The 15,000-nt window shown below is 43.9% G+C and overlaps 2 protein-coding genes across 2 annotated transcripts in view; one reads left to right on the top strand and one right to left on the bottom strand.

Annotated features, from left to right (window-relative positions):
- The window catches only part of clstn2a (calsyntenin 2a), a 1,097,509-nt gene that overhangs the window by 270,967 nt on the left and 811,542 nt on the right, over positions 1-15,000 (bottom strand). The gene's annotated exons all lie outside the window — the stretch shown is intronic.
- LOC122361868 (receptor-type tyrosine-protein phosphatase mu-like) overlaps positions 1,879-15,000 on the top strand; it is a 184,828-nt gene continuing 171,706 nt past the window's right edge. The window contains 1 exon segment of the mRNA XM_043262958.1: positions 1,879-2,072. Coding sequence (XP_043118893.1) covers positions 2,006-2,072 — 67 coding nt within the window. The 5' untranslated portion in view covers positions 1,879-2,005.

Here is a 15,000-nt window from a genome sequence, read left to right as displayed (position 1 = left end):
TGCATGTGTCTTCCATAGATATTTGACATCGTTTGTAATGTAGAAATATACTGTATGAATACAAATGTCTGTATGTACTATTGACTCTTCTCAACTGATGTAGGTGTAAAATAAATAGATGGATATTTAAACATAGATAGACATAAAATAGATGATGATATATAAACGTATAGATACATAGATAAACATAAATAGATAAATAGATGGATGGATAGATAGATAGATCGATAGACATAAAATAGATATATAAACATATAGATAGATGGATATATAAACGTATAGATAGATAGACAAAATATATAGATGGATATATAAACATAGACATAAAATAGACAGATATATAAACGTATAGATAGAAAGATAGATCGATCGATAGACATAAAATAGATAGATATATAAACAGATAGATGGATATATAAACGAATAGATAGATAGATAGATAGACAAAATATATAGATGGATATATAAACATAGATATAAAATAGATGATATATAAACGTATAGATAGATAGACATAAAATAGATAGACATATAAACATAGATGGATATATAAACGTATAGATAGATAGACAAAATATATAGATGGATATATAAACAGATAGATATAAAATATATAGATGATATATAAACATAGATAGATAAACTTATAGATAGATAGATAGATAGATAGATAGATAGATAGATAGATAGATAGATAGATAATGAAAGTTAATTATCAGGTGATTAACGTGATTAATTATAAAATCTCTGTCAGAAGGAAAGATGGACAGTGTCTCTTATTTGTGAAAAAGTGCATTAAAAGATTGTGGAATACTTTAAAAAGCAATGTTCCTCGACGTCAGATTGCATAGGTTTTATCATCATCATCATCATCATCATCATCATCATCGGTGTATAACATCTTCAAAAGATTGAGAACTGGAGAAGTCTCTGTGTGTGAGGGACAGGGCTGAAGGTCTCTGGTGGATGCTCGTGGTCTTCAGGTCTTCAGGTCCTCAGGCGACGTTCATCACAGGATTCAGACATTAATGCATGTCCAGGAATACTTCCAGAAACCTGTCTGTAAACACCGTCCTAAAGGAAGGAAGTCATCTGAGAACATGCTCCAGAAGCTGGTCGTGTCCTGTGGGTCAAGAGGAGATCTTCAGAGCTCAAAAGCAGCATCTCTGATAGTAAGTGTATACTGTATACGAGCTTCACGTTCTGGAAGACTCTCTGAACGCTGAAAGGTATATAAAGGTTTTAGAGGAACATATGCTCCCCTCCGGATGACGTCTATTTCTGGAAGGTCTGGTGTGTTTCAGAAGAACAATACTAAACCACATCCTGCAGATATTACACCACCGTGACTTCAGAGAAGAAGAGTCCGGAGCTGAACTGACCCGCTGCCGTCCAGATCTTTCACAAAAAATACATCAAAGACGAGCACAAACCTGGATCAGACGAGAACCGGACAGAACTCCACCAGAAACTCAAAACCTTGATGCCCAGACTGTTTTGAAAAGAAGAGGAGAAGATAAACATGACCCCGTCTCAACCTCTCAGACCAGATTTGAGCTTAAATTGTGCGTAACATTGTAAAATTTATCTTATGTTCTGTTTTCTCGTGATTTAAAAATATTTTAGTTTCCATTTTATTATGTGTGTGTGAGCGCGTGAGTAAAGTTTTTGCAGAGAATGAGCGACAGTCCAGCTGTGTTTCTCTCTCTCTCTCTCTCTCTCTCTCTCTCTCTCTCTCTCTCTCTCTCTGTGTGTGTGTGTGTGTGTGTTTCTCTCAGTGGGAGGAGAACCAGTCAAAGCTCCCACAAAACACACCCTCTACCGGAGAACACACCCGCCGCCCGGTAATCACCAACTCACACACACACACGCGCTCACACACACACACACAGGGCTCCGGGAGAACCGGAGAAACACTCGCGACCGAGAGCCTCCCGAAACCCAGCCGCCCTGCACAGAGCCCGGTCCGCGGGAGTCCGCGCTTCACGGTACCGACGCCGCCAGCATGGACAAACTTTTCCTCTTCACCGCGATCGGCGTGCTGGTGTCCGCGAGGGCGCAGGTGTTCAAAGGTAAGGCTGCCGCTTCGCCTCGGAGGGGATCCGGTGCACCGAGAGCGCGAGCGTCGCGTGATTCGGCGCTTGTTTGGGAGTCTCGCGTAAAGTTTGACGGGAACCCTAACGACGGGTTCCGCGCTCGGGTTTAGACCCGAAGCTCCGAGAGAGTGTTTGGATCCCGGGGACAGACTTCGGTGAAAAGCACCTGTTTCTCCGCCCGCGAGCTCGAAACCGTCCGCAACAGTTCTTTAGAAACCCAAACGCGGTTCTAAACAGTCGAACGGGCTGCTAGATTTGACGACGCATTTTGTGTGAGGGAACGTGAGCTCGGAACTCTTCGCGGGCTTCTTTCGGTCCGCTGGATCGGTCGGTGTGGGATGTTAACGAGCCGGAGGCGCCGCGCAAGTTTGTTTAAGCTTGGGAACATCCGCGCGTCGCGCGCGTTCCGAGGCAGCGGCTGTCAATCACGTCCGCGTGCGCGCAAGTCCCGAATCAGACGCGTTCGCTCGCGGGGTGTGACGCTGGCAAACAGTCCGTTTAAACGTTCCGAGCCCGTTGGACGTCTTTTGGATGCAACGCAAGGCCGTCGCTTCCACGCGACTCCCGATGTGTTTCTCGTAGCCCGAAGGGACGCAAAACGGAGCGTAAAAGGGGGTCGTCGTGTCTGTCTGAACGATAGATTTTTCTGTGCGTAACAGGGACATTAGCGAGCTTTCAATCGATGTGCGTAAATGCATGGATAATGGGGCGTAATGTGTGTCACTTTGACTAGTTTTTTTCTCTCATTGCAGTTTATACGGAATAACGACCAGCTGTTATTCAAAGTTGAATCGCTTTACTTTTTGCATGACGTCAAACGGAGATGTTTACTTGTTTTGAGCAAATCCTGCATAGTGTCGGGTGTGGCGGGTTTTTGAGGTTTAAAATCGCGTTCACAGCGGGCTGTCGCGTGCACACACACACACACACACACACACACGCACGACCTTAGAAACTTAGTTGCGCGCGCGCCCGTTCCTCCGGGGGCCTGCGGGGGGCAGCATGGCTCGCGCAGTCACCGTACGCACTGTACGCATATGTACATCAGATCTGATTTACATCACAGCTGTGCTGCTCTTCATCGAGCTGCGTGAGGTGCAGATGCGCTGGAGTAAATCAGAGCTGACCCACTGATCTCAAAGCAAACATTTCAAAAGTTCTGTCTGGATGTTTGAAGCGATGACTGTGGCTCTCGATTGTCTTGTGGCTTTATCGGTATGATATTATTAATACATGCGTTTCATAATGGCTAAATAAACGCAATGTTCATTAGTCTTATCAATATTCATTAGTATGTCGTTTATGGTCCTGATAACATCGTGGTGATGAATGATCGTATTCATGTGTTTATATTGTACTTCACATGATCTCAGAAATTCGAGAAGTCATTGAAAAATAAAAACGGACAAGTTAATATCTCAGAATATTCCAAATGCCCCTTTTTTATGTCTATGTTTAATGTTTATTCTGGGTTACGCGCGCGTTCCCGTTAAATCACCAAACCCTTTCACCCGGCAGATCATCCAGTGTTTCAGCTAGATTTAAATCCATCGGGTTATGGTTATTCCTGTGCTGAAAATGGTCGTTCAATAAAAAGGTTTCAAAAACGTTGCTGTTATGTTGCGAAAACGTTGCTTCCGTGGACGTTCAAAAACTCCAGATTTTTAAATGGTTTAAAGGCATTTATGCAAACGTTTCAAGGTTCAATTTGATCATTTCACAGACGTTACGGGCATTATTTGGAGTGCTCTCGGACCCGACGGAACGGACTAGTAAAGAAACGCCAGAACGTCCGACTAAAGCGTCTCAAGCGAGCGGTGTCTGTGCCGAAGTGTTGATGACGTTCCTACAGATATCACTGAGAGAACAGTCTATTCTGCTCGTTCACAACTTTCCCAGAACGTTGTCTGTTTTCTGGGATGCTGCCATGATTGTGTGTGTGTGTGTGTGTGTGTGTGTGTGTGTGTGAGTCAGATCTGGCTCTGAGGAGGCTCCAGCAGCTCTTTAGCATGCGAGTGATTTCGAAGCGTCTCCGGTCTCCAGCTCTCATCGATTAGCGCCGGGTAACTCCTGGATGTGCTGTATTAATATACCACGGGCTCCGCTCTGATTGATGGAGCCGAGGGCCGCGGGGCCCTGACTGACACCTGCCGGTGCTTTAATTGAGCAGAAGACTCGCTCGTTCGTTAGAGGCGTCACTCAGAGTCTGTCCGCGGCTGATTACCGGGAACCCTTCAAACACCTCGGCGAGGAAAAAAAGCCAGCGCTTCGAACTGTCAGAAGTTGAGCTAAAAGCCTAAAACACGTCTTATTTTTCTTTCAGCGCTCTTAAGATTGGGCACGCGGAGACATTATGAGTGAGTCATTATTAAAAGACTGACACGGAGTCTTTGTGAAGTTTTTAGAACAGTAGGTCTTGTGTGTGATATCTGCAAAGCAGCGAGTCATGATTCATCCATTACTTCATACTAAAGTGTGTGTGTGTGTGTGTGTGTGTGTGTGTGTGTGTGGGAACAACTGAAACCAAAAAACAGAGTAACAGTGAAATTTTTGTGACAAACCTTAAAACTATAAAAAAATAAAGTCAAACCCTAACATTGAGGATAAACCTCTCTCGTGCTGTTTCTAACTCTAAGAATGAAGATAAAAGCTTTCTTTTTACATTTTTGAGCGCCGCAGGACACCGTGCAAATTTTATTTCTCAACCATATACATATATATGGACTGTTCACCAGGTGTGCATTCATGCAAGTAATTTTTACAAATATTATTAGAATATGAAACCGTTTCCTCTGTGGATGTGTGTGATTTTCAGCATCGTTACTACGGTCTTCAGTGTCATAATAATATACCGATTTATGATCAGTGTTGAAAACAGTTGTGCTGCACAATATTTTTGTGGACTTTTATTGATCCAGGGTGCTTTAGATTGATCAAAAGTGCCAGTAAAGACATTTATAATGTCTTTAAAGATAAATAAACGCTGTTCTTCTGAACTTTGTTCATTAAAGGGGGCATAACGCACACCGTTTCACCCAATCTCATAATCTTGAGTACCTATAGAATCATACTCCATCTCCAAAATCTTTTAGTTTTATCATATTTATAAAAGAAAGATGCAGATTTACGATTCTCTCCGAAAAAAGCCGAGTCCCTGGAGGCGTGTCGCGTGGGCGGAGCTAAAGAGCGAATCCCGCGGTCCATGCCTGCGCGGCGCCTCTGCTTCCGGGAGAAATGCCCATATAAGGAGTTCCACCGACGATCGCTGTCGCTTGAGAACTGTTCGAGCTAAATAGCTTGCCTTTATTTAACTCAATTCCTTACATTCCTTTCCATCGGTGTTATCTGACGTTAATTTGTTCTGACTATTTAACTGAAGAGTTTATTTGACAAAAAAAAAAAATAATAATTTCATCATGTTTTTAGTTATTTCTATATAACCTAATCAAATGAACTCAGCTGCAGTTATATTAAAATGACTTAGAATGGAAACAAACGTGAAAATTGGTAAAAAATGGTTATTTGTGAACCAGTGCTCCATCGCTTGCCGAAGGAGCCTGAATAAGTTTTGGTGATGTGTTGTTCTTTGTTGGTCGGCCGTCACGTGACTGAAGTCTGTAGGTGTTTGTCAGAGATGACGCTGGGCTCGGTCTGTCCACCTGTGCTCTCTAATGACTGCGTCTCTGTCACGGCTGACCAAAACAACAGCAGGCCTTACTCACGTCTAAACAACACGTGTCCGAGGCGCTCGCTTTCTGTGTGTTTGTGTAAAAGAGCAGGCGTGAAATCACACTGAGATGAAGGTTTAAAGGAACAGTTCACACTAAAATAAGCTGTCATTATTTATAGCTGCTGCAAATACAGAAGAAGGATTTTTGTCCTGATGTCCGTGCGGTGTGCTGCTTGAAGACAATCGATTGTTCTCCGAAACTGTTGGTTGATTCTTTTAATCGGCTAATTCACATTTAAAGGAATAATGCCTCTAAAGCCGGGATCATTTACTCGGTTGCATCATTTGTGATGTTCCAAAATGTTGTGGCGTTTTTTTTTATCACTGAGATTAGGCCTGGGCAGTATATCACATGAACGCCAATCAAAGAACTTGCTTTATGATCATTAATATATTGTGCATTAATTTCACTTATTTATATATATATTTATTTATGATATTTTTTTTTCAGCTTAATTTTCTATTGTCATTTTTTTGTTTGTGTTTTGTCATTGCATTTTTAATATTTTTGTATAGACTTTTTTTTTTTTTGCAATTTTAGTCTAGCAAGATAAACTAAAGGAAAGTGAGAAATGTCACCTTGCAACGAGTGAAAATAAGTTTAAGCTTTTAAAATAAATATTGGTTTAAATGTTGTATTTATTTATTCTTTTAGTTCAGGTAACGCTTTTTATTAATAATTAAAAAAATTGTATAGCTTAGTCCTGCAAATTATGATTTTGTGGCAGTGGACTACGTTGACTATTTTTCAAAATGTCTCACAGAAAAAAGAAAAACACACAAAAAATATTTTTCAGCACTTGTTCTTCTTGCTCTTTTGCAGGCCGGTCCCATTTAACTAGATGTAGTAGAGAAAATACCATATTTACAATTTGAGGTCATTAGGGTGTTTCAAGGATGCATGGGTGGTTGCTAGGAAGCTTTGGTGATCGCGGGTTATTCTAGATGGTTGTTAGGATGCATGGGTGGTTGCTGCTAGGAAGCTTTGGTGATCGCTGGGTTATTCTATGATGGTTGCTAGGATGCATGGGTGGTTGCTAGGAAGCTTTGGTGATCGCTTTGGTAGGTTTTTCTAGGGGTTGCTAGGATGCATGGGTGGTTGCTAGGAAGCTTTGGTGATCGCTAGGTTATTCTAGGGGTTACTAGGATGCATGGGTGGTTGCTAGGAAGCTTTGGTGATGGCCGGGTTATTCTAGGGGGTTGCTAGGATGCATGGGTGGTTGCTAGGAAGCTTTGGTGATCGCCGGGTTATTCTAGATGGTTGCTAGGATGCATGGGTGGTTGCTAGGAGCTTTGGTGATCGCTAGGTTATTCTAGGGGTTGCTAGGATGCATGGGTGGTTGCTAGGACGCTTTGGTGATCGCAGGTGGTTGCTAGGAAGATTTGGTGATGGCCGGGTTATTCTAGGGGGTTGCTAGGATGCATGGGTGGTTGCTAGGAAGCTTTGGTGATGGCCGGGTTATTCTAGATGGTTACTAGGATGCATGGGTGGTTGCTAGGAAGCTTTGGTGATGGCTGGGTTATTCTAGGGGGTTGCTAGGATGCATGGGTGGTTGCTAGGAAGATTTGGTGATCGCCGGGTTATTCTAGGGGGTTGCTAGGATGCATGGGTGGTTGCTAGGAAGCTTTGGTGATCGCAGTGGTTATTCTATTTTTCCCCGAAATTTTGGGGCACCCTCAAAGAGATCTCACGGCACCCCTTAGATGGTTGCTAGGATGCATGGGTGGTTGCTAGGAAGCTTTGGTGATCGCCGGGTTATTCTAGATGGTTGCTAGGATGCATGGGTGGTTGTTAGGAAGCTTTGGTTGTGATCGCGGGTTATTCTATGGTTGCTAGGATGCATGGGTGGTTGCTTTGGTGATCGCCGGGATGCATGGGTGGTTGCTAGGAAGCTTTGGTGATCGCTAGGTTATTCTAGGGGGTTGCTAGGATGCATGGGTGGTTGCTAGGAAGCTTTGGTGATCGCCGGGTTATTAGGGGTTGCTAGATGCATGGGTGGTTGCTAGGATGCATGGGTGGTTGCTATGGACTAGGATGCATGGTGGTTGCTAGGAAGCTTTGGTGATGGCCGGGTTATTCTAGGGGTTGCTAGGATGCATGGGTGGTTGCTAGGAAGATTTGGTGATCGCCGGGTTATTCTAGGGGGTTGCTAGGATGCATGGGTGGTTGCTAGGAAGCTTTGGTGATGGCGGGTTATTCTAGGGGGTTGCTAGGATGCATGGGTGGTTGCTAGGAAGCTTTTGGTGATCGCTGGGTTATTCTAGTGGGTTGCTAGGATGAATGGGTGGTTGCTAGGAAGCTTTGGTGATCGCTGGGTTATTCTAGTGGGTTGCTAGGATGAATGGGTGGTTGCTAGGAAGCTTTGGTGATCGCTGGGTTATTCTATGGGTGGTTGCTGATCGCCGGGGATGAATGGGTGGTTGCTAGGAAGCTTTGGTGATCGCTGGGTTATTCTAGTGGGTTGCTAGGATGAATGGGTGGTTGCTAGGAAGCTTTGGTGATCGCTGGGTTATTCTAGTGGGTTGCTAGGATGAATGGGGTGGTTGCTAGGAAGCTTTGGTGATGGTCGGGTTATTCTAGGGGGTTGCTAGGATGCATGGGTGGTTGCTAGGAAGCTTTGGTGATCGCTGGGTTATTCTAGTGGGTTGCTAGGATGAATGGGTGGTTGCTAGGAAGCTTTGGTGATCGCTGGGTTATTCTAGTGGGTTGCTAGGATGAATGGGTGGTTGCTAGGAAGCTTTGGTGATCGCTGGGTTATTCTAGGAGGTTGCTAGGATGCATGGGTGGTTGCTAGGAAACTTTGGTGATCGCTGGGTTATTCTAGTGGGTTGCTAGGATGCATGGGTGGTTGCTAGGACGCTTTGGTGATCGCTGGCTTATTCTAGTGGGTTGCTGGGATGAATGGGTGGTTGCTAGGAAGCTTTGGTGATCGCTGGGTTATTCTAGTGGGTTGCTAGGATGCATGGGTGGTTGCTAGGAAGCTTTGGTGATCGCTAGGTTATTCTAGGGGGTTGCTAGGATGCAAGGGTGGATGATAGGAGGTTACATCAGGTGTTTCCTAAGGCGTTGCTAGACTGCATGCGGAAAATTCAAAGTGCTTGCTAGATTCTAGGGTGTTGCTAGGGTGTTGCTAGGAAGGTCGTGGTGGTTGCTAGGGTGCTTTAGGGGTTTTCCGATGCATTGCTAGGATGCACCGGGACGTTCCATGATGCCTTTGGCTAAAAGCTTCCTTTTAAAATATCTTCCATGATTACTTTTTTCTATGCCTTTAACTTTATTACCAAACATTAAAGGCTATAATCCAGATCATTATAAATATCAGAGAAATTCTAATCGCGGGGAAAGCGTTAGACTGTACTGTTGTCCGTGCTGGATCACGTGATGGTCAGATCTGAAGCTCTGCAGCAGAGAGTCTGAGTGACAGACGCCACCGAGGCTCTTATCTGAACTGAAGAAGCACGCTGGCTGGCCGCTGGAGATAAACAGCGCTTTGTTTGCGGCAGTGGTTTGAGGTCCCTCGATGGGCTCCTGTTTTAGTAGCCCCGGCGGTTATAGAGCCGGTTAAGAGGTGATGAAGAGCAGAGTCTTTCTCTGTGCCATTGGAGAATGAAATTAAATCTGTGAGAGCTCTGGAGAGCCACGGCACCTGCAGCCAAACGCTAATAAAACACATCCGTCAGTGATTAATGACACACGGAGACTGTTCATATGGAAACTTCTCTCTCCGCTCTGTTATTTTAGAGACTGAAAAATATGTGGGCGAAACATATGCGTCCTACATGTATTTATCTAACCAACTGTTCACTGAGCGGACTGCTTTAGAGTCGTTTCCTTCACATGCCTGAGGAACTCAACCATGTGAGATTTATTTAAGAAATATCTCATTCTCTCATAAACTGTTCTTGTTTCAATAACGTACGATGTAGTGCTTTGAGTTTTTTGTATTTGAATTGAATTTGAATCGTAACAAACAGGATGCAATTCAAATGTTGTATGAAAGGAAGTTATTTTTTTTACAATTATATAAAAAACTTTTTAATATTTTGAAAATGGGGTTAGAGAGAGGTTTAGCTTAAGGTTGATAACGCTTATCCTACGTGGGTGGTTGCTAGGGCGTTGCTATGTGGTTTCTGTGCAATTGCAGCATTGTTTGTAGGGAGTTCAGAGCTGTTGCTAGGGTGGTTTTTAGGAAGTTGCTAGGTGGTTTCCAAGGAGTTCAGGGTGGATGTCAGGTGGTTGCTAGGGAGCTGCTTGGTGGTTTATATCAAAGACTATAGAATATCATAGACGTGTATAGTTTTGAATGTGGAAAAACGGTTGCTAGGAAGCTTTAACGCAACGCTTAAAATAGCCGATCAATCACAAGAAGCCCCGCCTTCTAAATAAAATAGCCAATCACTGATCTGTGCCGTCAGCGCATCGCCCCAAATTCGGTTGCTATAGAAACAGTCAGCATTCTGAAACATGCGTCACACGCACTGACTGATGTACGCTTTTTATAACTCTATTTCAGCAAAAGAAGAAACAATTATTTCACATTTGTCAGATTTAGTTGGTGATTTCAAATACGAAATGTAGTCGTTAGCGTAGCGAACAGTTTGGGAGGACTTGATGTTTCTCAATACAAAGAGACGGGAGGCGTTTGAAAGATGCCCGTTGCCAGGTGGTTCTTAGGTTGTTGCTAGTTGTGGGATGATGGTTTCTAGAGTGTTGCTAGGAGGTCACAGCATGGTTACTTGTGAGTTAAAAAGAGGTTGCTAAGGTGTTCTAGGTAGTTGCTAGGAGGTTTTTTGCAGTGCCACCTATATAGATATGCATGTGGTGTAGGTGGTAGTTTCTGGGGTGTTGCTAGGAAGTTCAGGGTGGTTGCTAGGGTGTTCTGGGTGGTTATTAGTGTGTTGATAACATGCACTGGTGGTTGCTAATGTGTCCTAGATGGTTTCTAGGGTGTTGCTAGGATGACACTTGAAATGCCACTTACCTAAATATTTAGTTTAGGTGGCTACTAGGGTGTTGCTAGGATGTGTGGGTGGTTTCTAGGGTGGCTGATAGATTGTTTGAAGTGTCACCCATATACATTTGCATGTAGTTTGTTTTGTGGATCAGAACGCAAGAATCGTTTTTCAAGAATGCTTCACACATGTTCAATTTCTTTAAAGTACAAGGCGATATTGATATTCAGATTCCGGCGTCTTTCTTTTCACATTCATGATCTGAAAGGGAATCGTTTCATCGCGTTCGAGTTTTGATTCAGATGTTCTCGTGTGCCTGATCAGATTACGTTTGAGGTTTACGAGCGTTTGTGTGCCGTCATGCTGATAATCCAGCGACCAATCGCAGCTCAGCGCTCGCCTGCAGCCCCAATCAGAGGGCAGCAGTCTGTGAGGAGGGTTCTGACATGCGTGTGACATTTCAGTATGTTACTCTTTATCATGCGGTACAGCAGCGTGTGTGTGTGTGTGTGTGTGTGTGTGTGTGTGTGTGTGTGTGTTGTGATGTCACAGTAATTGGCCTTGAGATGTGACCGTGTGACAGTGCTGGACAAACACACACTAATTACACACAGACGTGTTCAAATGAAGAGGATAAAAGCTAATGAATCTCTCACACACACACACACACACACACACACACACACATTGACTAATTGGCACGAGAGACAGAGACGGGCAAATATTGGCTCTGTTTCAGACCCGAGTGAACTGCACTCACTCACTCACTAAGCAGACAGCATCCGAACCGATAGATTCACACAAGAGTCTGAGATTTCCCAGCGCTTAAATGCATTGTTCTTTTCCTTTGCGGAGCGCAGTGTGACACTTTAAACTCATATTTCAGAGAATATATCACGTTTGTGCCGCTCTGTTGGCTAATGCTGTTTGTTTCGTGTAAATAATCTGTGAAGTAAACTCCATCTAAAATGCATTTTGCTTTAAATCTGATCATGCATGCCGTTTTGTGAGCTCGTGTTTTGTTGTCATTTTTATTTCACTGGGAAATGAGAAAAATATTGATTACAATAATAATCTCTGCATGGCAGGATGGATGGTTTTTTTGGGACTGTCCTTTCATGCACTGCATGCATCTCGTCTTGTTTTCTAGTAGAAACGTCTAAACATCTTAAAGGAACAGTTTGCCTCAAATCTAACATTGGCATCTTCTACAAAAGGAGAAAATTGGGAATAAACCAATATTTTTGACAGTCTTAGAGAGTATATATTGATTTGCGTTACTCTTTTGACAAATATGTAATTGTCTTGAACTGAAACACAACATGTGGCTGACATGCTAAACATGTAAAACAAATTCATAATTGTTATGCACGCTTTTGCTCGAAAGCGTTTTTGCCGTAGAAACATCTGCATCCTTCAAGGAATAGCTCGCACGGAAACGAACGCTCAGTCATCGTTTGAAAAAGAAAGAGATCGGGATTCGGGAAGCAAACGATCAGACCCCATTGACTTACAAAACAAAACCAAGAGCCATTTCTCAATGTCATCTTTTATGTTCCTCAGAAGAAATAAAGTCCTACAGGTTTGGAAATGACACGAGGGGGAGTAAATGATGACAGAATGATCATTCTGAGCTGAACCGTCCCATTAAAACAGGATAAATATACTTCAGATTGATATTTTCAGCTTGTTTTCAGAGAGTATGTCTCGCCGCTGATTTGTTTTACTCTACTGGGAAATTCTCTGGTGAAACTGAAATGAAATCAACATGCTAAAAACTATTTTGCACTTATTACGCTTGCGCTTTTAATGGGTTTGAGACAAATGCTGATTAAAAATGACTTTTGCGTGATTGGATAGATTTTTCCCCAGTGCATTGTGGGATTGTTCTCTCTGTGAAGGCGCACGCGACGCGCGGTCTGAGCCTCGATCCAAAGCGCATGCAGTCTTTACTGGAAACAGGGGAGGTTTTTTCTGGAAAGCATCGAAGGTTGCTCTTTCTGCGACGCATGCGTTCGATTCTGCATCAGAATCCATTCAGAGACGAGCTCTAGGCCACACAACTGCACTGCCTTTAAATTAAGATTAAGATTTTGTTCAATAGAAACATCCGGTGTGCTGACATTTTAATCTCTCTTATTATCATGCATGCAGTTTTATGATATCGAATGCCCTCTCTGCATCATGCATGTGATGCTGCATCAGAATTTGTCCAGAAAGCCAAGCCGACATGCAATTTAATAATGAGCCTTTAATAGAGACGAGATATAAATGTAGTTAAAAGGCTTGCCCTCTCTCTGAAGGATGCGCGCGACGCCTTTATTTACTGCGTTCTTGTTGGTTCTCCAGAAATATCTGGTGCGCCGCCATGCCAGACACCATCTGCACGCGCTTTATGATCTTTCACAGCAAAACAAGACGAATATCGATTACCAAAACGCTTTTTTTTTTTTTGCAGCGCGCGACGCTTCGCCCTCTCTGTGGAGGATGCGCGCGCCAAACACCAAACCGGATATTCATAAAAACCACGCACAACGTTCTCACTTAAATTCTGGACGAAAAACCGGATGATCTCTTATTTCTTTCTGCGGTGCATTGTGGGATTCCCCTCTCGGTGGAGCGTGCACGCGCTTCTGCATCAGAATACCTTCACGATCGGCTCCAGGCCTTCGTTCCAGCGCGCTTTAAAATGCTGCCTGTGCTTTCTGGGTTTGGACCGGATCCACGGCTGCGTGTGTGCGCGCGTGTGTGTGTGTGTGAGTGTGTGTGTGTGTGCGCGCACGAAGACAAATGATACAGCAGAGGAGTATTTTAGGGATACAGACCGAGAGTTAGAGAGGGAAAACAGATGTAAGTACAAGCGCGAGGGAGTTCAGTAACGCGCTCGAGTAATTTCCCATCACCATATTAAAAACTTGGCCGCTGAGAAAAAACAACAAGTTGTTATGCAGCGGCTCGTGTTTACGAGAGTTAACATTCAGAGGCGGCGGCGCGCAGAAGGTCCGGGCGCGCCAGAAAAGCGCGCTAATTAATGCTCCAAGGGTCCGCGTTGCCTCTAATGACGAGCGCGGGGTGAGAGCGGCTTCTGGACGGACGGAAGCGGGTCGCGCTCGAGGGAGAACGCGTCTCGGTTCCGCGCCGGTCCACGGGAGGTGTGAAAGCGCGCGCTTCGCCGGAGCTCGCTGTTTATTTTTGCGCGCGAGGTTTTCGTGCCAGCGCGTTAATGAGCGGCGGAGAAGGTTGCCAGATAATTGAAATAATGGCCCCTCTAAGTGAAGGCGCTGCCGACGCCTCGTCCAGACGGCCACGCTTGTTTATAGGACTCCGAGTGTGATTTGATCAAATCTGACCCTGGAGCGCAGGAAATAGACAACAATACACCGAATGAGTCAGAAGGATTCACTTTGATTTCATGCCATCAATCATTAGGATATTAATTACAGATATTTAGTTAATGTCCTGCCGTGGATATATCAGTGCTTCAGCTCTGATCGGTAATGTGCATTGCATTGATTTTTTTCAATATTTAGATTTTTTTTTTGCTCCCTCAGATTAGTTGCATCTCAGACAGACATTGTCCGGTCAGTATGTAGTCTGTTAAGGGCGCTGTAGTCTATTAAGGGTGCTGTTGTCTATTAAGGGCACTGAGCTCTGGAGTATGTAGTTTTTCAAGGGTGTCTGTCGTCTATTAAGGGTGTCTGTAGTCTATTAAGGGTGTCTGTTGTCTATTAAGGGTGTCTGTAGTCTGTTAAGGGTGTCTGTAGTCTGTTAAGGGTGTCTGTTGTCTATTAAGGGTGTCTGTAGTCTGTTAAGGGTGTCTGTAGTCTATTAAGGGTGTCTGTAGTCTGTTAAGGGTGTCTGTAGTCTGTTAAGGGTGTCTGTAGTCTATTAAGGGTGTCTGTAGTCTGTTAAGGGTGTCTGTAGTCTGTTAAGGGTGTCTGTTGTCTATTAAGGGTGTCTGTAGTCTATTAAGGGTGTCTGTAGTCTATTAAGGGCGCTGAGCTCTGGAGTATGTAGTCTGTTAAGGGTGTCTGTTGTCTATTAAGGGCACTGAGCTCTGGAGTATGTAGTGTGTTAAGGGTGTCTCTGTCGTCTATTAAGGGTTTTTGTAGTCTTTTAAGGGTGTCTGTAGTCTATTAAGGGCGCTGTAGTCTATTAAGGGGTTTTGTAGTCTTTTAAGAGTGTCTGTAGTCTATTAAGGGCGCTGTAGTCTATTAAGGG

This window comes from Puntigrus tetrazona, chromosome 2 (assembly GCF_018831695.1).
Source record: "Puntigrus tetrazona isolate hp1 chromosome 2, ASM1883169v1, whole genome shotgun sequence".
Taxonomy (NCBI): Eukaryota; Metazoa; Chordata; class Actinopteri; order Cypriniformes; family Cyprinidae; genus Puntigrus; species Puntigrus tetrazona.
The sequence above is the reverse complement of the archived record's forward strand: the minus strand, read 5'-3'. Positions and strand labels throughout refer to the sequence as shown.